This window comes from Taudactylus pleione, unplaced genomic scaffold, assembly GCF_031769625.1.
Source record: "Taudactylus pleione unplaced genomic scaffold, aTauple2 ptg000037l, whole genome shotgun sequence".
In the NCBI taxonomy this organism is placed as follows: Eukaryota; Metazoa; Chordata; class Amphibia; order Anura; family Myobatrachidae; genus Taudactylus; species Taudactylus pleione.
In genome coordinates, this window is record NW_028284439.1 from 9,428,990 (window position 1) to 9,453,228 (window position 24,239).

At 43.0% G+C, this 24,239-nt stretch overlaps 1 protein-coding gene across 7 annotated transcripts in view; it reads right to left on the bottom strand.

Moving 5' to 3' along the window:
* PHC3 (polyhomeotic homolog 3) overlaps window positions 1–24,239 on the bottom strand; it is a 189,401-nt gene that overhangs the window by 54,978 nt on the left and 110,184 nt on the right. For 5 of the 7 annotated variants that reach the window (XM_088452386.1, XM_088452382.1, XM_088452383.1 and 2 more), the window contains exons 9-11: window positions 12,740–12,896; window positions 10,378–10,622; window positions 5,593–5,770 (exon numbers count right to left, since the gene is read on the bottom strand). In XM_088452386.1, coding sequence (XP_088308512.1) covers window positions 5,593–5,770; window positions 10,378–10,622; window positions 12,740–12,896 — 580 coding nt within the window. The remainder of the gene's footprint in view (window positions 1–5,592; window positions 5,771–10,377; window positions 10,623–12,739; window positions 12,897–24,239) is intronic. The other 2 variants (XM_088452385.1, XM_088452384.1) reach the window with 1 other exon arrangement.

The window sequence follows — 24,239 nt, forward strand, 5'->3', positions numbered from 1 at the left end:
GCCAAAATCAGAAAATTCTGTCAATGTCCCAATATTTATGCACCTGACTGTATATATATATATATATATATATATATATATATATATATATATATATATATATATTTATATTTATTGTGACAAGAATCACATAGACCGGAGTAAAATCCAACAGACGTTTATTTTCTCGCCACAGGCAGATATACAGGTCAGTGCATTGTTCACAGGCAAGATGTTATAGCAAGTACACAATCTTCCAAAAAGCAACACAGTTCTTTTAGTGGAACCTCAGGTCCAGGATCCCTAACACTAGTCACCACCAGGCGACTAATTCGCCGTCAAGATCATTGTGGACTTGCACTGACACAATTTTAAAGACAGATACCAAGTGCTACTAATCAGCCTGTGGCTTACAAGTGATCCCAGAAAACCTGGACTGGATCTCACTACCATGCTGTTTATTGCTCCAACTCTGCCCAATCCTGCTGCTCCACATTAACCTCATATGAAAGCATGCTGTCCCTGTCACAATATATATATATATATATATATATATATATATATATATAAAAAATTTATTTTGGTTTGTTTAAATTGGGCAGCACAGCACAGAGGTTGTGGGTTTGATTCCCACTACGGCTCTAACTGTATGGAGTTTGTACATTCTTCCTGTGCTTGCGTGGGTTTCACCGGGTGCTCCAATTTCCTCCCACACTCAAAAATATACTGGCAGTTTAATTGGCTCCCAGAAAAAATTATCCCTAGTGTGTATGTGTGCACGCGTACATGTGGTAGGGAATATAGTTGGTAAGCGTCACTGGGGCAGGGACTGATATGAATGGCCAAATACTGTCTGTGAAACGCTGTGGAATTTAAGAAGGGGGCATGTCTCAAACCACACCCCCTGTTTGAGTGGCCACGTCCCCTTTATGGAACACACAAACATTAATATTAAAATGTTATTTTAAGCGTATACATCTTCACAGTGGAGCCAGCTATAATGATACCACTAGAAGCTAGTGAAATGGCAGTATGTATTCTAGATACCGGTTCACCTTTGAAAATGGCTGTTTCCTCTGTACCAGGTGGCAGGTACATTATAATGTCCTTATTTCAACAATTACTACAGAGTAGAACAGTGGACTAAGGAGTTATTTAACATAGGAGTTTGTGTGCGTATATAAAAAGAAAAAAGTACTCTGTCTTTTTGGGGCAATCAAACCTACCTAGTAATTTTTATTGATATGCAAAATAAAACAGACCTATCGTCTCAAGTATATAGACATAAGTATACATACAAGTTAAAAATAGGGGAGTAATGCCAAAGTTAAAGGAATAAATTCCATTATCCACAGTTTAAAGAGTACTGTGAAATAGTATATGCGGTTCCCGGATTAAACCATAAAACAACAAAGCAATATGAAATGGTTATATAACTATCCAAGGGAAATTTTCACTGTCATCAAAGGAATTACAATAAATACATACTGTGTATATATAACCATTAAAGACCAAATACCTTCAATTGACCCTGGCAGTGTCGGACTGGGACATGAAGGGCCCACAGGGAGAATGCAGTGGTAGGGGACCATTGAAGGGAGGCGGTGCAAAGCTAAAGGGGTGTGGTCAGCCAGGGGTGTGGCTAGCTAGCAGAGGAGCATAAATAAAAATGTAAAAAAAAATGCACAGGTCCAGAGCCAAATAAATAAAATAACAACAATAACGCTGAATCTGGTATTCTGTTTAAAACCAGATACAGTAAGTAATAATTGTTATGTCCAGTCTCCAGAAGGCTTAGAATTTAGAAGCTGTAGCATCACTGTTACCTTGGGCTAGCTTGGATACAGCTACCGTATCAGCATTGTAAAGTCTGAAATGTATGTACGGTGAGGGAAAAACTCATTGTTAGTCCCGTTACAGTGCCCATCATATAGTAGAGAGTGCCACAGAACTCTACCATATAGTGTTCACTCTATCTCCGGTGGCAGGCAGGGCATCGGAGCTAGAGAGGGCACCTTTGAGCGCGCGCCTCCGAGAAGGGGGCGTGTCTATAAGACGCGTCCCCTTTTCGTCACGCTTGGGGGCGTGCCCGGCACTTATGGACTCGCCGGGTAGCCCCCAAGCGCTGCAGGCAGGGAGAATAGATGCCGGGCGCATGCACCCGGCGTCTATTCTCCGGCGATGACCAGGTCACTTCACATTTCTCCACCCACAGAACACTGCGACCCGCGGGTGAAGACGGCACCCGCAGGCTGTGAGGGCAGGGCGCTTTTTGCCCTCCTTCTGGAGGGCAGGGTGCTGTTTGCCCTCCAGAAGGAGGGCAGGGCGCCGCGCCCCGCTAAAACAGCCTAGCGGGAACGCTAACCATATAATGCAGAGAGTGTCACAGTGTGCACTATAGGTGCCAGCGCCTGCTGTGCTACAGTGCCTATCATATAATGCAGAGTTGTCGTATTGCTCAATATATAATGCAGAGTGTCGCAGTGCCCACCATATATATACAGTGTCACAGTGCCCACCATATAATGCAAAGAGTGTTGCAGTGCTAATCATATACAAATGCAGAGTGTCACAGTGCTCACCATATAATACAGTCTCGCACTGACCACCATATATTTCAAATAGCTGTCATATTGCTCACTATATAATGCAGAGTATTGCAGTGCCTGCCATATATGTAATACAGTGTCACAGTGCTCACCATATAATGCAGAGTGTTGAAGTGCTCACCATAAAATACAGTGTCGCAGTGACCACCATATAATACAGAGTGTCACAGTGCACACTAAATAATGCAGTGTCGAATTGCTCACTATAAAATTAAGAGAATGTTGCAGTGCACACCATATAATACAGAATGTTGCAGTGCACACCATATAATACAGAGTGTTGCAGTGCCCACCAAATAATGTAGAGTGTCGCAGTGACCGCCATATAATACAGAGAGTGTCTTAGTGACCGCCATATATTTACAGAGTGCCGCAGTGATCACATACATACAACATTAATACACCAGCATAAACACCCCTCACTGAAAGGGGCATGGCCACAATGGACTGGGGCCCACTGGGGATTTACTCGAATCCCCGACACCCCAGTCCGAACCTGGACCCTGGTAGGTGTTACAAATACAAAAATTATTCAATCACTGAATTGGATATACAGTAAATAATTGTGAGAAAGTCTTCCTGACATCACATGTGAATGCTATTATTCAATATAAATATATTGTCTGGCAAAATATCATGTAAAATATTATAATAAAATGTGGAACAATTCCCTATTTGTGTCCTGACCGTCACCAATAAAAGTAATTTTACAAAATCAGTGATTGCATAATTTGTCCAGTTGCGACCAGGTATCTTGTGTGGTATTGTTAGTTTGATGTATAACACAGATGAGTGCATATGACCTTATAATAAATATGTCAACCTTAACAAATAAACAAATAAATAAATAACCATGTGTATTGCAATATATAACACAAAGTTCTATTGAATAATTGCCCCTTTTTAACCATACATCGCAATTGATTTACACACTGAGGTGTACCTTATAAAATTCTCAAAAGTGACCATATAGCATGTGCTGCAGAGAATTGAATATCACATCACAGCTTACAAGCTTTGGTGAGCTTTGGGTCTCATTCAGACCCGCTCGCGAGCGCAGGACGCTCGCAAGCGGGTCGATGGTACCCAAATGCGCATGCGCACGATGGAGGCTGCTCCGTCGTGCGCATGCGCGAGACCCGGCGAGCGAATGGGAAGCCGTCGCTCGGGGTCACTCACCATCGACAGCACGCCCCCTTTGGTGGGCGTGCCGGGGCGTGGCTGCCCAGACGGAGGCGTTCCCATGGGAACGCCTACCGTCTGGGTCCGGCCCCACTGACATCACTAAGATTGGAATGCATCAGGTTATCAAAAGGGATTGCAAAAGTCAAATTTATTATCCAACCACCATGTCTTATAGGAGACTCCACACGGATTAGGTCCACATGGGGCACATTAGCCAGGGCAAAATAAAGGAATCATACTGAGAGATCTGGGAAGAGAGCTGCATACTAACATGTAGTCATGCAGAGATCACACCAGATCTCATCATGATTTATAAATGACCTATACTACAAGATTAGCACAGGAAAGATCTGCTGATAAGATAAAGACATGGGCAAGAACATAGAAGGCAGACACGAGAGAGAGACAAAATATGAGGCAGGAAACTAAAATACACCAAGAGAAACAAAGCGATGCAGACTAAAGGCATGTAAGGGGGCAGAAAAGTGGTCACCAGACAATAGAAGAGGCCTATGATGCTTTAAATATTGTACATTACAGCACCAAAAAAATTATAAATTAATATATAAATAAAGCAGCATTTCTTGTACCAGGGTATAATGAGTCCATGTTAAAATGTATGGGGCAAAATACAGCCTGAAACCTAGCTCTTAATGTAATACATTTGGTATGCCTGCCTTAACCTTTTGCCTGGCGTGGTCACATCGTTTGCTACCACGTCAGGCAGTGTGTTAACTGATGTAGTCACAAACAATGTGACCTGTCATTAATTGTCAGTGGGCGGCTGCTGGAAGATAATCTTCCAGCAGCCGCCAATAGCAAAGAGACTTCCTGGCTCCTCTGCGCCCTCTCTCAGTGTCTGCCGTGCTACCGATCACTGCTCATCAGTCAGCACGACAGAACACTCCACCCTGCTGCTAAAGAGAGGAGCAGCCGCTGGGAAAATGTAAATCCACCACCCCTCAGTGTGTACCTGGTGGCTGCTCAGAAAGTCGCGATATTCCAAACATCGATAGTCTGATATATATCAATGATCGATATACTAGAAATCAATGTTAATGTTGTGTGTTTTAAATTCTGATTTTTTTTTTTTAAATTGTGTTGGATAACTTTTAAATAATATGTTCTTGACCTGATTCAATCTTAAAAAAATGACAATGTCTGATAATTATGGAAATGTAAAGAGACAAGAGGGCTGATACAACTATCGCTATATGAATGCTCGTAAATTGTTCCAGCGCAAACGAACCTGTGCAGACACGCAGGTATTTTACACATATCAAACCATATGAAAGGAGAGGCGGAAAGGAGGAGGGGAGGGGCGTTCTAACATAGGCAAAGATCCATAAAGGGGTATTCATCAAACGCATCCCGTGCAGGCCACCACGTAACTGTATATACGCCTCTTAGAAGTGATATAATTGCATGTACTAAAGGGCAGATGCAAGTGCATACTGATGATGAAGAATAGCAGGTGCATATTGTCTTATTTTTGTAGGACAGATAATAGAATACATGCAACAAATAAAATAAAAAAAGGATTATAAAATCTTTCAGTCTTCTGTTGTTATATATATGAAAAATCACAGTTTGTTGCTTTTATATAAAAGTAGCCACACTGTGGCTATTATGGGACTGTTTAAAAGAAAGCATAAAAGCAAACAGAAAACTACTCTTTAAACAATTGCTCTGTATTCCTAATAAGATTTGTTTAATCTGCTCACAAGAGCATGGCTTGAAAGAAGAAATTAGCAAATCATTGGTTGCATTATTAGCAGGTAAAACCTTTGTATAAGAGTAACTAATAATAAAATGTTACCATATTCCGGTAACTGACCCTCGCCTGTTAGATCCTCCACTTCTGTGTCTGTAGAGTTGTCAGGAAGCTTGGCTGTGCTCTGAACGTCAGACTCCATGTCAGTAAGGTTGATAACCTGTTCATCCACAGGTGATTGCCCTTTGGAAGGCTCCTCAATCAGCAAGGAAGACCGATTTACCTATAAAACAGTGGTATTTTTGGAATACTTATTTTCTGTGCAATTCCAAATTCTCACTAAATAGTGAACTATAGAAAACTTTAGAATCAGAGTAAATCATGCGCTCCCAGTGTGTATTGAGCAGCTATCTATTTAAAAGGTCAGAACACTGACCAGTTAGCAACTGAAAGTGATTGTAATAGAAGCGCTTTCGTGTTGTTCAGGTGATATTTAGTGATAATAAATGTATATGTTGAACAAGTATGATAAATAGTGAAGGTGATGCTTAATTGGTTGAAAAGTGTGTTGGCATGTATGATGATAAAAAGTTGTTGGCAAACTATGGGCAATGGTATCAGGACCAGCAATGTTGGACAATAAAGTCGACGGTGATAAGGTACCAGACAATCAGCTCCTAACTGTCATTTTTCAAACACAGCCTATGACATGGCAGTTAAGAGCTGATTGGCTGGTACCTTATCTCCATTCATTTTATCTCCATCCAAGGCTTAAGCGGCCCATGCATTGTGCAATTTTTTGCACGATATGGGTGATTTAGACCAATCGTGTACATCGTGTGTGGTATTGTACGATTACGATGCGTGTCCCCGATGTAGTCACAAATCAGCATTGTAGATCTTATGGAAAAACGGTAAGATAACGACCTATTGTGTACGATCCGATGTACGCGGTCTTGCAAAATCCCTGGCCACCCCCCCCTCCATTTTGTGAGAAACGATGCATCGGTATCATATGATCGTATGTACAATCGTACACCATTTGACCAAATTGTATAGTGAATTTCAAGGGAAGAATCTCAAGGGAAATCCTACAACACATCTTAACGTTAGGAAATCGCACAGTGTATGGCCGGCTTTAGTAAATAGACCCATGAGAGAGAGTCAGAGTGGGAGGGTATTTCTACTTCTTGCTTGCAGGCCTACAACAGCACTTTCAACAGAAGGAAGGACTCATCAGGACAGGAGTCCAGGAATCTGGAGTGGAGTTGTAAAAAAAAGAATCACTCTGACATTGTCAGGGAGACTTTGCATTGCCCTGCCCTGCCCTTATATTTTAAAAAAAGCAAGCTTACCACAAAAGAATTGTATTAAATTTGTAATGCACTGTCTGAGTGACAAATTAAAAACATATATAAAAAAGAAAGATATAATATTATATCTATATACCTACAGCCTATATAAAAAAAATGTAAACACACAAACATTTTTCTTGCAGACTGCATTCCAAAGCGTAGCAGTAGTACCATTGTGGAATTTTATTTGTGGACTTGGCGCCTGATTCAGAGATGTATGCTAATGCTGCCACAGCTGCAAATTTGTACACAGTTGCTGTGAAAATATATACAAATTAATTTATTAACAGTTTCTTATATAGCGCAGCATATTCCGTTGCGCTTTACAAATGTCTTGGCCTCCGGGATTTGTATTGCGATGCCCACTGGTGGCTTTGCAAATCCAAGCGACTGCGTACAAAGACACACTTCGATTGCAGATCAGTCATTTATAGGACTTCTGAGTAACCCTATGGTTGTGCAGAATGGCCTCGGGAACTAAGACACTAGAGTCATTTTGAAAATATAAGTATGTCTGCGATTGGGATCACTAGAGTATAAAAAGCAGAATGGAGCAATACGTTTACCAAATGTTTAATAATGAATATGGGATCGCAGACACAGGCAGAGACACACCCTGAAAACTTCCCCATTGCCGCCCACAAACGGTCCCTGTCTGTCATTCACTGAAGAGACAATGAAGAGGAAACTTGATGTATGCGCAGTGCCACTCAGACACCAGCACACATAATCACTCAAACTAATAGCAGCAAATTGATATAAAAAATAAGACAGATATTAAACTGCCTTTTAGTATCATAGTAATACCATTCATTATTTATATATACCTATGGACTGTAGTAATATTAACATTGTATATAAGAAAATTAACACACAAACTTTTTTCTTTCGGACTGCACTTCAATTGGCCACAGTAGCCACAGTTTCATTTTGGAACTTTAGTAGTGGACTCGGTGCACTATTGTCTGGTGCATAATAGCAGCATATATATATATATATATATATATATATATATATATATATATATATATACACATATATACACACACAAAAAATAAGACTTATCTACCTCTGGCTACAGTACCATTCGTACTTAGGGGTAAATTTACTATAGTAAGAGTTTTTAGAAGTGGAGATGCTGTCCATAGCAACCAATCAGATTCTAGCTATTACCTTCTATAAGGTGCTAGCTAAATGTTAAGTACAATCTGCTTGGTTGCTATGGGCAACAACTCCACTTATAAAACCTCTCACTTTAGCAAATATACCCTTTAATGTCTCATTTAAATACGCAAACTTATTCTTGCATTTCAAAGTGCCACTGTGGAATTTTATATTATGGTAACAGCACAAAACAGAGATATATGTGAGACATCTGTTTTGTTTCATTTTTGACAGCTGTTGATAATTAAACAGCAAAATGCAAAACTTGCAGTGCTATTTTAAAAACCTTGGTTGGTACTACAAAAGTTTTGCATTCACATTTAACTGCCAAACATAAAATAAAAGTTCAACCCAAAAAATGCCATGGTCATACCAAGTTCAAGTCAAATTAATATTGATGAAGGTCCACCTATGAAACGAAAAATTTCCTACTACTTTGGGCCTTCAGAAAATACAACTTTATACAAGTGTAACTTTAGTGAGAATGACAGCTTTAAAAGGACTGGCATTCAACATTTTTCCTACATCACAGGATTTAACGCAATCATTGGGCCGAATTAAATTCAGTGCGACAATGAATAGATGCAGGAAGAAGCTCCCGCGGCTATTCAATACACCACGCTGTTTGCCTTGCCGAGAATTGGTTAAGTCAGAGAATGCCGGTTCTCGCGACTTAACCTGGGTATTAAGGCGTGGTAACCGGCATTCGCTGACTAAAGTACCAGGTGCGCGGCTATTAGCATCGCACTAAGCTGGCAAACAGCTGCACACCCGGCACTTTTCTCCTCGCATCCCCAGGGGGGTGAGAAGAAATCCTTTAGTCACCCAAACAGTGTGGTGCATTGAGTAGCTGCGGGAGCTCCCTCCCGCGGCTATTAATCATCGCACTGAATTGAATTCGGCCCATTGATTGCTAAAGGGTATGTTGATTTACCTTCCACCCCGACTGCCATACGAAATAAATTTGTGAATTATGCCCTAAAATTCAGATTTTCTGCTGCATTTGATAAATGGACCTCTAATGTTATTAAAAATCAATGAATATTACATACTTGTCTACACTCTCTGAAGTTGTGGGAGGCTCCCGAAATTTCGGGTAGCCGCCCGTACCCCCGGATGTGTAGGCAGATCTCCCGCATCTTGCACACTTCCTAGTGAAGCGGGCATGATAGGGAGATTTAATGGGGAATTTGCGGGTCCGTAGGGAGGGGGCGGGGCTAAATGGTGTGATATGCGTCATTTAGCCCCTCCTCTCCTTGCGGACCGACAAATAGCGGACTTTTCTGGAAAGGGATGGGGCTTAATTACGTCACCAGTCCGGCCCCGGCCCCCGAAACAGGCTGCTCCCGGAAAAGATTTATAGAAAGTAGGTAAAAGTATGGAATTATATTACATGGCCAAATCAAATTTTGGAGTTTGGGTCTGGTCAGAGTTCACAGATCAATGGCTGCTAAAAAATTTTGAAAACACGTTTAAATGAGTTTAATGTGACACTAGAAAATTATATTGACGCAATTGTTACAAGTTAGAAAACTTGTAGCTGCTGAACACAAATTGTTTCGTCTAGTGCGCCGCCTTCGCCTTGCAGTATGTGATGTTCTCTACAAAAACTACGCTACTGATCATTCAGTCTACAAAGCCCACTAATAACAATGGCTGATCTGTCCTCCTCTTGTATAAACTACATAAACGATAATGACAATCATCATGTAACTCTGCCTAATACAGCTGACAATGGTGAGGAGACGGGCACAGCTGAGTCAGCAGGTGATATCGCAGCTGAAGATATGGGCATAGGCTTAACCGTATTTAGCGTAGAGCCTGATCTTTAATAATAACAGTGTAGCCGATTATATAGGGTATAAAACAATGACACCCTTGATGTCCTGTTGTTTCTTCGGTTGTACTATCAGTAAATAAAAGAAGACTCTCAATTTAGAATATTGCAGTTTGCAATACATCATCATTCTGCTGAACTGACTTTCTTTCACATTTTTTTTCCTAATCCCAGTCCAGTAATTCTGAAATCTCATTATTTGTAAATAATTTTCAGACTGGAATCCCTAATCATCATTTAAATTTAATGAATTATTAGTTCCGTTCCCCCAGACCGGGCACATACATTGGCGTGCTTTATATAATATATATATTACATGAAGCACACCTATATAAAATATATATAGTATATATATATATGTACATTTATTTTACAGTGAATTACGTGCTATATAAACTAACATTCTTTATTTGATTACATATATAAGTTGTATATTGTCACCACAGAATATACAGCAAAGTGGTCTACTCCAAGTGGCTACACATATATAGTAAAATGCAAAGACTACAGTGATTCACTGTTGCCCATACTTACGGGAAATGGTTCTAGACCTTCCTGAATTACAAATCCCTCGATGACATGAGTCAGGATATTTGGTTTCACTATAGCTTGGGGAATCTTGTTATCCAGACCCGGAATGCTGTTAGGCTTCTGTGTACTATTGCTTCTTGTAGTAGCAGCTGGCAGAAGAAGTGGAGGTGCTGGTATAGAGGCATATGAAGTGTCAGATGGGGACTTAATAACTGAGGCGCTGACTGAAGATACCACAGTCGGGAGACCTATGACAAGTAACAAAACCCAGCATAACTACAGTATAGTTCAGCAGAGCTACGGATCACCATTATATTATATATATTCTATGCTATACATATTTCTATACCTAACTGAGGTACTACTAAGTTACCTCAAAATACCTAAAAGGGTATTTTTTTTTAATAGTCTTAAGATTCTTTTATGTGGTGGCTACTTTGTTCGAGGAGTTTAAACATATTATTTTAAATGGGTCATAAATGCAGTATAACCTTTATCTTACAGACAGCGAACAGAGGGGGTGATTCAACATCGGACAGAATTGCATAGCTGCATGCAGGCAGCTTTGCAATTTTGTCCTTGCTAATATGCAATTGCAGCAGGAGGTGTAAGACACTGCCTGCTGCATTTGTGATCCCAGCACTGTGATCGAGGTAGCAGGCTGGCATCACCATTGCAACCATCGTTGATCGATAGTCGCGATAGTGGACTGCGCCGTGCCACCGGCCACCTTCAACTTACTCAGGTTGGCCGGCTTGCGAGGCCACTCCCAGAAACCATTGCCCTTTAAATGTCTCTGCCTGTCAATCAGGCAGAGGCATCTAAGGAGCTGCGTGCAATTACGCAGGACCCATTGTGCACACTTGCAGAATGGGTCCTGTTCATGTGTAGATTCCCGATAATCAGGAATCTGCGTTCAGGATTGCATTTGCGTGCATTGCTGAATAAGCCCCAGAGGCCAATACAGTCTATATGCACAGTGACAGAGAATATATCATTGTCTGGAATTGGGGAGGAGAGATTTAGCACCATGTTTTTTTCACAAGAACATCATTAAACTGGTGCTAAATCTCTACTCCTCTCTCCTGGTGTCTGATTGATGCTGGTGATAAACAATGTGAGACTGATTCTGAGTTGGGAGTAAAGCAAAAAAAAAATGCAAGTAACTTACTAACTTTGCACCTGGGTAAAATCATGTTGCACTGCAGGTGGAGCAGATTTAAAATGTGCAGAGATTTAGAATTGGATTGGACGGGACATGTCCAAACTCTAATCTAAATTGCAGTGTAAAAAGAAAGCTGTCCAAAACCAGCCACGATCTACCCTGCATGCAAAAGCAATAAATGTATTTGCACCCCTTGCATTACAACATGCTTTGTCTCAGGTACAAAGTTACTTACTCCTCAGAATCAGGCTCTGTCTCAAGTCTCCTCTTGCAACCATGCTATTCATAATTAAGCAAGCTGTAGTATTTATAATTTATACATGGTACAGACCGTGCTTGAATGTTACTTGTTTAAATAACACGTCTATACAAGGGATCTGAGTGGCACCACTTTATTAATTACCCCTATAAAGGGTGATCTCCTGCAGCCATGGAGAAAGGTGAAACCTCCCAATGGGTTACTAAGAAAAGTTTTTGGCAAAAAGGTAGCGATTTCTTCGAAGCTGGATATTCACCAAAACAGTAGGTAATGGATTTAAATCTTAAACCTTGAACTTGTAAACCCTAATACCATTTTGAGTTCTAATCATACTTGCTGACTTTTTATATCTCCTCTCCGGGATAAGCCCGGAAAGGAGACGCAGCTGGCCTCTTCGGGGGGCGGGGCTAGGCTCCTATTTCATTAAGCCCCACCCCGGTAAACTGCAGCGAATTGTGGGACAGCAGGGAAGGGGCAGGGCTAAATTACTCTTTTTTTTCACGTAATTTTGATCCACCCTCCCATACGGAGACATGATTTCCGGCAATTGTCTCCCCCATCCTGCCCACTTTACTAGAGATCCGGACACTCTTGCGGGGATGCAGGGGGCTACTTGAAAATTCTAGAGCTTCCCGCAAATTCCGGAAGAGTAGGTAAGTATGGTTCTAATAGACAGCACCAAAGAAACTGCTAGTGACCTGTGCATACAATCAAAGATAATATACATTTTTTGAGACATAAATGACTGGGGAGTCAATTTCTTCAATCCCAGTAGCAGTATATAAATGTAACAAACACAATAAAAATTCAATACTTAAATTGCCATTCATGTATTATTTTTAAATAAATAATTTTTCACCAAAATTTACATACTGCATGTCAATACATTTTAAGATAAACAATTAAAGAATTGTAATACAAAAGGCATTTTAAAATTTTACCTTGCATAATATGATCTACAGAAAGTTCCTCTCCAGTCCCTACAGGGAGCGCCGGAGGAGGGTGTGTCGAGGGTGTGGGGGTCTGTGTAATGACACGTACACAGTCTTGCTGCTCCATTGGTACTTCTTCGGCGCACATATTTTCAACTTGATAAACCTAAATAAAGTATCCTGTGCCATTAGCATGACCAGTGTAATCAATGTTAACAGTTGCCTTCTGGCTCTTGCTATGGAACAATGCAGATAACCTTAACACTAAGGGCCAAATGTATTAGGGTGAGAGTTTAGAAAATGTGAGAGTTTAGCAGTAAGCTCTCACACATTTTAATCTTGACCAATGTAATAGAGACCAAGAACATGCAAACTCGCATGTTTTTAGACTCCAAAAACTCTCACGATTTAGACTCATTCAGATGTTTTCCCATTTTGAAGATAAAACTCGACCAATGTGAGAGTTTACTGCTAACTTCTCACATTTTTTAAACTCTCTCTTTATTACATTTGGCCCTAAGGGTCCCATTCAGAGTCATTCGCATATGGAATAGCAAAATACAATTGTAAATACAGTCACATCTTTGCAACCAATTCAGAGCTAGTTGTATACGCAGATCTGAAGCAGCGAATGCCTCCCTCTGACTTAACTAGTTGAGGTAAGGTTGAGTTGCATCTAGAGGTGTGGTTTCAGTGAGTACTCACAAAAAAAATAGCAATACACAAAAGTAAACTGATTTCAGTTAGTGTCCGGATAGTACCCAAGTAGTCTGGTGAATTTCACCATTTGCAACCAATCACATGCAGCAACCATTATCAATTTTACATTTATTCCAAGGTTGGGATACACGCAATTCAAAGCCCTTCAAGCAGGCTATGATGATGTTTTTTGACGAGCATTTTGATATTTTAGTCGCACTTTGCAAATGCACTCCCACACCACGCAAAAACTGTCTTTTGTCTGTGACTGTACATTTATTGCAATCGGACACATGCCAGCTTGATGTGTCTGCATGCGTCCATTCCAGTCTTTGCTCACAAGTTGTAACCATTCTCATGTTTAAGACTGAAAATAGATCTGGATTGCGAAAATTTGCACATGCACATTGCAAAATCTTGCAACTTGACACAAAAAAAAGGCAAACTGTGATTCAGACTATTACTATGAATAAGGCCTTTAATTCATTATTTCACACAAATCAAAAACTGCTTTGCTCTAGTACAACTAAATCAGAGCGCTCATCAAATATGAACAAAAATCATCTGGTAAGATTCACAAATGTCTACAAGTTCCTGTGCCTCGACAGGAGATAAGTTTTGATACTGTAAGTGTGTTCGTTATGTAGCAAAGTGCAAGCGGCTTTTCTCTATTCTAGAGCAGCTCCCTGTACTGCACTTCAGTACTTTAATTAACAGTAAGTTTGATGTCCCTACCGAACAGAATCCCACTGTACCCCAGTGGCGTCACTGGGGTCACTGTCACCCAGTGGGTTAAATATAGTCTCGTGCGGCATGACCTGAAAAGGCGGCATGACCATGACCCCGTTTTCATCACACTGGGGGCATTCCCAGCACTCACAGAGAAACCCTCCCAGCACTGCTGGCTCCTCCTCAGTGACCGAGGGCCAGACACTGCACAATTACATCACAGTGTAGTGTTCGGCTCCAGACCACTGAGGAGCTGGCATTTTAGTGTCACCCACTTGGATACTGAAACCTCGTGTACTCCACACCTCCCACACGTCCCTAGTGACGCCACTACGGTATCCAGGTTTCAGCTATAAAGGGTGTCCGGATTCCTGGAGATGAATGACAAAGGAGGAGCAGCCATTAGTCTATGGCAGCCTTGAGTGCTGGAAATCATCAGAGCCTGCCCAACGAATAGAGCATGGCACCAAAGAGAAAGAAAGTAACACATGAGTGTAGCCAGAGAAAACATAGCTACAGCAATTGTTGGAACCTTTACAATACACCGAAGAACAACCAGTGGCGGTTCTAGGGGTGGGCTAACAGGGCCATCGCCTGGAGCGCCGGCCCCTAGAGGGCGCCACTGAGTCCCCAGGAGAGAGGCAAAAAAAAAAAATCTCTGAAAAAAAAAACCCAGCACCGCTTTCCCCCCCAGCAGGGAGGCTGCATTTGCCGGGTGCCCGCTGATATTTGTTATCAGCAGGCACCTGGTTCCCTCCCTGCAGCGGCAGCCGAAAGCCAGAGCTCCCTCCTGAGGGGGGGGGGGGCGCGCGCAACTGGGAACTTTCACCTTGAACTCCACAATGTCTAGAACCGGCCATGAGAACAACAGACAACAGAAGAAGCCAAAATGCGAAAACAGCCAAAGGAGACAGTCTGTCGGAGAGGGAGCAAATCAATGTGACAGGGAGTACTGGTGGGACAAGTACTGCAGATTAAGTCAGAGGCACAAAAAGATCGCAAAGCATAGAGAGATTGTAAGTCTCACAGAGAAAGCTGCATAGTTAACAGAAATAGTTGATAACTTTACAAAGAGTGCTAGTTGTCTAGTCAAACAGCTGCCAGTCAGGAAGAGCTGCCATTTTACTAGAGATAGATGACAGACTAATTGAGGGATCGGTCAATCCCAGAGGGGAGTAATTGACAAAGACTAATCTGCCATGGCTCATGTACATGCTATCAGAGGACCAGAGTAAGTCTAGAGGAACAGAAGGAAACAAGGTCCAGCCCAGACGAACAGGGAGTCCATGTCCACCCTATAGGAAAAGGGGGAGTCCACGTCCAGCACAGTGTAACAGAGGAAGTCCACATACAGCCCAATGGAATAGAGGGAGTCAATGTCCAGCTCAGAACAGAGAGAGACCACATCCAGCCAAGAGGAACGTTGTGGCGGGAAGGCTGGGGGGGTTCAACTACAGCCCAGAAGAACAGGGGGAGTCTACGTCCAGCATAGAGAAACAGAAGAGTCCATTTCCAATTCAGAACAGAGGGAGTGTCACGGTCACCTGTATTTGTTCGAACCATATCAGGACCCATGACTTTAATTGAAGATGATTAAAAGCTAAAACTAGGTGCTTTAATGAAACTTTTGCCCATGTAACATTACTAGGACAAGAGTAGTGCTAACAAAAGGGAATGAGACTGGACTGGAATCCACCAGAATGAGACCCTGGATTGTGACAAACTCAGGGCCTGATTCAGACCCGCTCGCGAGCGCTGAGCGCTTGCAAGCGGGCCGATGGTGCCCTAGTGCACATGCGCACGACGGAGGCAGCTCCGTCGTGCGCATGCGTGAGACCCGGCTAGCGACGGGGAAGCCGTCGCTCCGGGTCTCGCTCCAAAGGGGGCGTGCTGTCGATGGTGAGTGACAGCACGCCCCCTTTGGTGGGCGTGCCGGGGGCGTGGCTGCCAGACGGAGGCGTTTTCATGGGAACGCCTACCGTCTGGGTCCGGCCCCACTGACATCACTAGTGATGTCAGTGGGAGTGATTTTGGCTCTGATAGAGCCAAAATCACTCCAGGGCTTGCGGTCACCGAGACCCTACCGCAGGGTCTCGTCGCAAGCCTGATGGTCGCGATGGTCTTGACCATCGTGACCATCTTTTTGGCCGCTCGCATATGCTGTGGGTGGTCACCCACAGCTATGCGAGCGGCCATGAGGCCACTCCAAGTTTAGGTAGGAGGGCCCTGATTCAGAGCGAGCGCTCTGGTCAGAGCGTCCGGCTCTGAATCAGGCCCTCAGTCTCAGCACCAAAAACCCAGGAACTATAGACTGGCATCCACTACTGGGAACTCAGAGAACACACAAGTAGAACTCAGAACTGAGGGCCTGATTCAGCAAGGAACGCAGTTGCTTATTTGCACACAATCGCTCTATTAGTTTGCACTGCACATGCATCGCAGTGCGCGGGTGTGCAAGCCAGATGCTGCGATCGGAACTGCGATCAGAGGCTACGCAGACCCATCACAGAGTGATTGACAGGTAGTGCTGTTTGTGGGTGGTGAATGGGGGGGTGGTGGTCAGGCGAATGCAGGCGTGCCAGAGCGTTTCATCGCGTGTATAAATTATCCACTCATGCACCAGATGACGCCTGAGGAGTCATAGTATGCGCAAAAAGTAAGTAATTCCTGAGTAAGGTCTGGGCTTCATTAACTGTCCAATGTTACAGATTGTTTCTCTATGTTGGCCAAGTATACGGATGTGAGTAAGGGGAAGTGGGCGTCTTTATGTCAGGCTGCAATCACAATGCGAATGCAAACATTTACATGTCACCGCTGATATTAGCAACTGTGCTGTGTGCGTATAAGCAGAATAGCGACCCATAGTGAATCAGGCCCTGAAACCAGAGATGGAGAGCTCAGACCTGTGCATCTGAAGACGCCCACACCCGGACCTCACACACCAGCAAAGAACTGGAAATGGAACCACACAGTACTAGCCCCAGCTACCATATAACCAGATATCAGAGACCAAACACCTACACCTAGGATGTGCTAACAAGTGGACCGGTATAAATGTAAATAGCGAGACAGGGGTTAGATTGAGGCAGAGCACTGCTGATGAGAGCTGCTGGATGGTGGATCGTAACGCAAAGTCCTTGCTGGAGAAGAATCCCTGGATGTAATGAGGAATCCTCATCAACAACAGTAGCAGCAGGTGGACTTGCTGAAGCACCAGTCTCAGGAGTGCTGACAGGAGCAACAAGGGCGCTTGCACGTAAACGAGGGTACTTGCAGGTGACAGGAGCAATTGTAGGAACACAAACTTACTTGTAGGTAAACATAAGTGCTTGCAGGTGAACACAGGAAAAGAGCATATAGCAGTTGAAGCATGGAGCCAGAGAGAATCCTCTTTCAAAGAAGTGAGTTGTTTTGGTCACGAGTGGCTCACAGGGGCTGGTTTAAATAGGGAGCTCTCCCTCTCCATTGATAGCAATGGTCATGTGAGCGCAGCTCCTGAGGTGTGCTTGGATTAGAGGGCCTGATTCAGAGCCGGACGCTCTGACAGGGCGCTCGCTCTGAATCAGGGCTGGCCTTCTTGTTTTTTAGAGCGGCCTCCTGGCCACTCGCATAGCTGTGGGTTACTACCCACAGCTATAGTGAGCGGCCAGGAAGATGGTCGCGATGGTCAAGACCATCGCGACCATCGGGCTTGCGACTAGACCCTTTTTTGTTAGGGTCTCGTTGCCGCAAGCCCCAGAGGGCTTTCGGCTCTAACAGAGCCGAAAGCTCTCCCACTGACATCACTTGTGATGTCAGTGAGGCCGGCCCCAGACAGTAGGCGTTCCCATGGGTTTTCACCTGACCAAATCATTATGACCATGCCCATGCAGTCAAGATGTTTTGTAACAATAGGTATTGCCGGCGGCAGTCAGAAGCACTGTACACCATGATATGACAGCAGCGGACAGGCTAAGTAAGGATAAAACCCCGATGTGTGACATGGAGTCCACATCCAGCCCAGAAAAATGGAGGCATTTCAAATCCATCCCAGAGGAACAGGAAGAGTCCACATATAGCCCTGTGGAACAGGGGAGTCCACAGCCAGGCCAGACCAACAGAGGGAGCCCAAAGACAGTCCATAACAGGGAGACCATGTCCAGCCCAGTAGAACAAAGGGAATCTAGGTCAAGTCCAGAGGAACAAGGAGAGTCCAGAATTGTTCCATTTATATGCAGATTGTCATGTTTTGTTTTCCATTGCTCCAGGTTCCTGATACATTTATCTCGTCATTCAAAGAGGACAGTCACTAGTAATCCCAGGATTTTATTATCTGTATGCTATACTAATAACACCTAACATTTTGTACAGTGTATTGCTGTATCATAACGCTGGGATAAATAGTTCAAGCTTCGACCTAAAAAACATACTGGTAGCTTACCAGGCTTTTGACCGTGTGCATGGAGTCCTACACCAAGTGAATCTAGAAAAAACTGGCTAACCATAGAGCCCTGCTTACAGGTCATGGATGTAGATGGTCTTGGTACTGCTGTACAGGAGCCAGGGACTGTAGATAGATGAGGGAGTTATTAGTCAGGTGGGCCTGACGCATAGTACACAAACCTGATGTTAGAAGATCGACACATGTGCAGGATCTGTACTGCGCATGCACAGAGATCTCTTGCAGTTCCCCAAAGTCATCACAAAGAAAACAAAAATATCCTGCACAGGACTTTAGAATGGTTCTTATGATAGTCCGAGTGTAAATCAAGAGTTAAAATGGAATGTATTAACTGCAAAAGCCAACTTATATACCAATAAAATAGAAAATTATGTGATATCTCAGGTTGGTGGTGCTCCCCTGGGTTAACTACAGTGGTATACAATCGGGAAACCGGGAGGGTTAGGCTAGGGGGAGGGAGGGTTAGGCACCCCCGGGGGGGACTTAGGGTTAGGCATCCCCCCTGGCAGCGGGGAAGGGGGGGTTAGGCACTTATAGGGGGGATTAGGGTTAGGCACTTGGGGGGGAAGTTAGGCTTAGGCACCCCTAAGGAGGGTTAGGGGGTTTGGTTAGGTTAGTTTATATTTACCTTAGGGACGATCGGGATTTCCAGCGCTGCCGGGCTCTGCTCATCTGTCGGCCAGGCGCTGCCAGGAATCGAACCGCCGGCCGACTACAGTACATATGCATATTCAAAAAAAGTTTTTTTGTTACTAAAGATGAGAGGTACACTTGTAAAATGAAGTTATTTCTTATTTTGAACTCATTTTCCAATTTCTCCTATAAATCCAACCTTCAAAAACCTCTATCTAAGTTGTGCCCCCACTAAGGGTTCTTTCTGTTTTTGTTACAAGTGTACCTCTGCTCTTTTGTAACAAAAAAAACTTTTTTTGAGTTCCCCAAAGTCATTTGGGAATTGGGAGTGGGTGGGGCAGGACTCTGTTTTGGGAAACTCAGGCATGTTGCTCCCGTTTTCTGATAGTGCCAAGGCAGGGGTCTGTGTCTGCGTCTTCTGATGCAGACTTCCTGGCCTCCGCTATGGAGTTGCGAGGGGCAATTTTAATAACCTCAGTGTTACTCAGATTGCTGATAGTCTCGCAGAAGATCCAATGCTGTGTTTTAGGACGCAGCACTCGAAACTGCGATGGTATCAGGAGTCTATTTACACGGGACGCCTCCTGTGCAATACAGTACAATTCTGAATCATGCCCTGTATGTCTGTGGTGATCCTTTGTAATCTAAACACATTTTGCCAACGGTAGTGGCTATCCTATTGAGTTCTCTTGCAAAGATTTTATGCAAAAGAACTGCAGCAAATCTGATTATTTGTGATTTATATGTGTGTCCTGGTAAATAATTACGTAAAGATAGTATATTTCAATTGCTACTCAGAGTTATCTGTAACCACGCAGTGTACATAGATTTATTGTGTTAAGTTTATTGAAGTTTTTTTTTTCCATCAATAAATTTTTATTGAATATCTTGCAAAAGGTTTATAGGGGTACAGAATAAAGAAAAGGGAAAACACAAATAAAATAAAATACAAGGGGGGGGAGGATTGACAGTACATTCGTAGACATTAAACAAAACAATCCTAAATATAAAAGTGCCTAATATATTAGGTGCTGTGATCCTACTGTGGAAGCTCATTAAGATCAAAGGGAGAAGGACTCTGCGGGTTTGGGGACGATATGGACACAGCCGCACCTCCTCCATTCGTAAAATATACAAATACCAGGGATTCCACTTCGTAGTGGAAGACGAAGCGGCCACAGAATAAGTGACCTCTCTCGTCTCCATCTCAAAATGGAATTGTGTTTTTGTTATAACCTTAGCAAAACGGAGGAGGAGAAGGGGACTTCCAGTGCTGGACTATAGTGGCTTTAGCGGATATCAGTACATGGCCAAGAACATACCGGCCAGGTTTAGGAACAGAATTTGGATACCAATGGAGAAGAGCAAGGGAGTGGTCTAGGGTTAATTGGAGGCCGAGTACGTCATTAATGAGACTGAATACTTCCTCCCAAAAGGGGCGTATAAGGGGGCAATCCCAGAAAACGTGGAAAATAGAGCCTTCAGAGTCACACAGGCGCCAACAAAACTTTGAGACAGTGGGCCATATTCTATGTAACCTAGAGGGAGTTAAATATCTATTTAAAAGTTTTACATACATTTCAATATGGTTGGTGCATGTGGATATAGAGAAAGAAGAAAGATATATACTCTCCCATTGTGGAAAGGTGAAGGTACACTGGAGATCTGTTTCCCAGTGGAGTTGAGCAGGGGATTTAATTGGCAGAACTATGGGAGATAATAAAGAATACCAATAAGATATGGCTCCACTAGAAGAGGGTTTAGAGAATTTACTCAGGATTTGGTGCGGCGGTGTTTGGAATACCGTGGGACCTGTATTCATCTTGGTATACCAATGTATTAATTGTTGGTAAAAAAAACCATGCAGAAGGTCCTAGTGAGTATTTAGCACAGAGATCTATATAATTTAAAATTGAGGATGGGGAGAAAAAGTCTGCCAGAGACTCCATACCCAGACTTATCCAGTAAGACATATGGAGATTGGGCAATACTATATTTAATGCTCGAAGGGAAACAGTCCTAGCAGGGAGGGTAAAATCGAAATGGGTTGAGAGGTTACGGTCCCAAACTTTTAAGGCATCTAGGATTGTTTTAGATATCAAGGGGAATCTCGATCTATGCTGTTGGGGTAGCCAAAGAAGATCGGGGAGAGGGAATCACCTGATAAGGCCATGTTCTAAGTCTACCCAAACTTTAACATAAGGGGGGAGAAACCAATCACATATTTGGGATAATAGGGCCGCTTCATGGTATCTATTCAGATCAGGTAGGTTAAGGCCACCCTGGGATTTAGGTCGAACCATACTGCTATAAGCCATTATAGAGGGCTTACCCCTCCACACATAAGAAATCATCAGGCGGCGCATCTGCTGCAATAATTTGTGGGGAATAACATAGGGAATAGCACGGAATAAATACATCAATCTTGGTAATAACATCATTTTGAACGCCGCTATGCAACCCAACCAGGAGATCTCGTGACTCATCCAAGCAGTGGCCAGGGAAGATAGTTGGGTCAGGAGGGGAATATAATTTTCATTAAATACGGCATTAATAGAGGAGGGTATGTCGATTCCTAAATAGGATATAGAAGAATTTTTCCAAACAAATGGAAAACGTCTCTTTAAAGAGCATAAAGATAAAGGTGCAATATTAATAGGTAAAGCTTCAGTTTTCGTAACATTCAATTTGTAGAAGGAAGCAGCACTATAATTATCTAAAATAGTGTAAAGAGGAAGCAACGAGATCTCCGGGTCGGTTACAAACAGTAAAACATCACAGACATAATTTGTGGGAGGTATTATGGATGGAGAGCCCTGGGAACTCAGATGATTGGCGGATTGTTTGGGCAAGGGGTTCGATGGCCAACACATATATCAGTGGGGAGAGAGGACACCCCTGTCTGGTACCGTTAGAAATTGGGAAAGGTAAGGAGAGAAACCCGTTACTAAAAACACGGGCAGAGGGGCCAGAATAAAGGGCATTAATAGACCGAAGGATGTCACCCTGGATTCCATATCTACACAACACCTGGCGCATGTAGTCCCAATGTAGCCGGTCAAACGCTTTTTCAGCGTCAAAAGAGAGGAGGAGGAGATGCAGCTTATTAAATGTCACCCATTCAACCAAATCTAAAACCCTGCGGGTGTTATCGGGAGCCTGTCGCCCATGAACAAAACCCACCTGGTCAGGATGGATCAATTGTGGGAGCAATGGATTCAGACGATTGGCTATCAGTTTAGCAAAAAATTTTACGTCCGTGTTAAGGAGCGCAATGGGTCTATAGTTTGTACACACTGAGGGGTCTTTACCAGGTTTCGGAATGGTGACAATTTGTGCTTCTACCATTTCGGATGGGAAAGAACCTTTATCAGAAGCTTCTGTGAATAAATTTAAAAGAATCGGGGACAAGGTCTCAGTGAATACAGAATAGAAAGAATTGGAGAAACCGTCAGGACCGGGGGCTTTGCCCTTGGGTAAATTCTGAATTACTTCCTGAATTTCCTTCAAAGACCAGGGGGCATTCGCATCTAAGGTAGGGAAAGATAAGTCGTCCAGAAAGGAGATAGCATTAACCGAAGGCTGAGGAATTGAGGAGTCATCACACAAATTATATAATTTTGCATAATAGTCCGAAAATAAGTTTGCGATATCAAGGGGGTTAAGACATTTTGAACCAGAGGGGGTTAAAAGGCACTTGATTCTATTACGTATAGAATTTATGGCGTAATCGGGTAAAAGCCACTTGCATTCGTGACAAAAAAAGTTTTTGGAGCTGTGATCTAACCTCTCTTGGAGTTGTTTGCGTAGCACTCTAGTAGGGCGGAGCTGATTTTGGGACTCCAGGGACCGTAAAGTAGATTCTAAGCCAGTCTGTAATTCGCGAGAGCGAGCCTTAAGTTGAGCTCCCTTTTGAATAGAGGTACTACGGAGGACCGCTTTTAAGGCGCACCAGTGTGTGAAAACAGAGGTGTCAGAGGGAGAATTAGTCTGAGTATATAACATAAGGGAGTCGGTAAGGGCCTTCAAAATCTCTGGGTTTTTTAATTGATACTCAGGAAGACGCCAGGGACGGTTGGGAGTCAGATGATAACCTATATCCCAAATCCATAGGACCGGCGCGTGATCTGACCAAGTGATAGGGAGAATTTTAACCTTTTTTGTAGATTGGAGAATTATTTTATCTAAAAGGACAAGGTCTATTCTAGAGTAGCTATTGTGGACTGAGGAAAAAAAGGTATAGTCTCTCTCGTCCGGTAATAGGGTGCGCCAGGCATCATATAAATCATACTCTGCCAGCAATTTCTTAAAGGCCAACGAGGGGCCTATATCGCGAGGGGTGGAGGAAAGGCCCTGGGGGGAAGATCTGTCTATTTTAGGGTCTAGGAATAAATTAAAGTCACCCAGCACAATAAGTGCTCCCTGTCTAACTTTAGATATTTCCTCAAAAGTTTCTCGTAGAAAGGGGATCTGGCGAGAATTAGGGGCATAGAGGGAAACCAGGGTGACAAGAGTCTCTTCAATTTTACCAATAAGAATGAATGGGGTATTAGCATGGAACAGTATGGCAACACCGTTACGTTTAAGTGGACTATTAGCTGTGTAGCATAAAGGATATCTGTGATCCCTAAATATGGGGGGAGCTAAGGATGAGAAATGTGTCTCCTGAAGAGTCACAACATTGGCCCCATGCTGGTGGAATGTAGAAAGGGCCAGACGTCTCTTATGAGGAGAATTAAGTCCCTTGACATTCAATGAGAGGACTTTAACCATTAGGTGTAATAAAACATTGTGAAAGTAAAAATGTCTCAAATGCACCTGTCATATAACGAAAAGAAAAGAAAGTAAAAAGAAAATAAAACACCCCAAAAAAAAGAAAAATGGTGAGAAAAAAAAAAACCAAAACACGTAAAACAAAACACATATAGAGAATATAGAACCCAAAAGGCCCAGTATATCGGGCCTTAGTAGTTGCCGTGAAAAAACAATATGGCAAAATAGTTAACA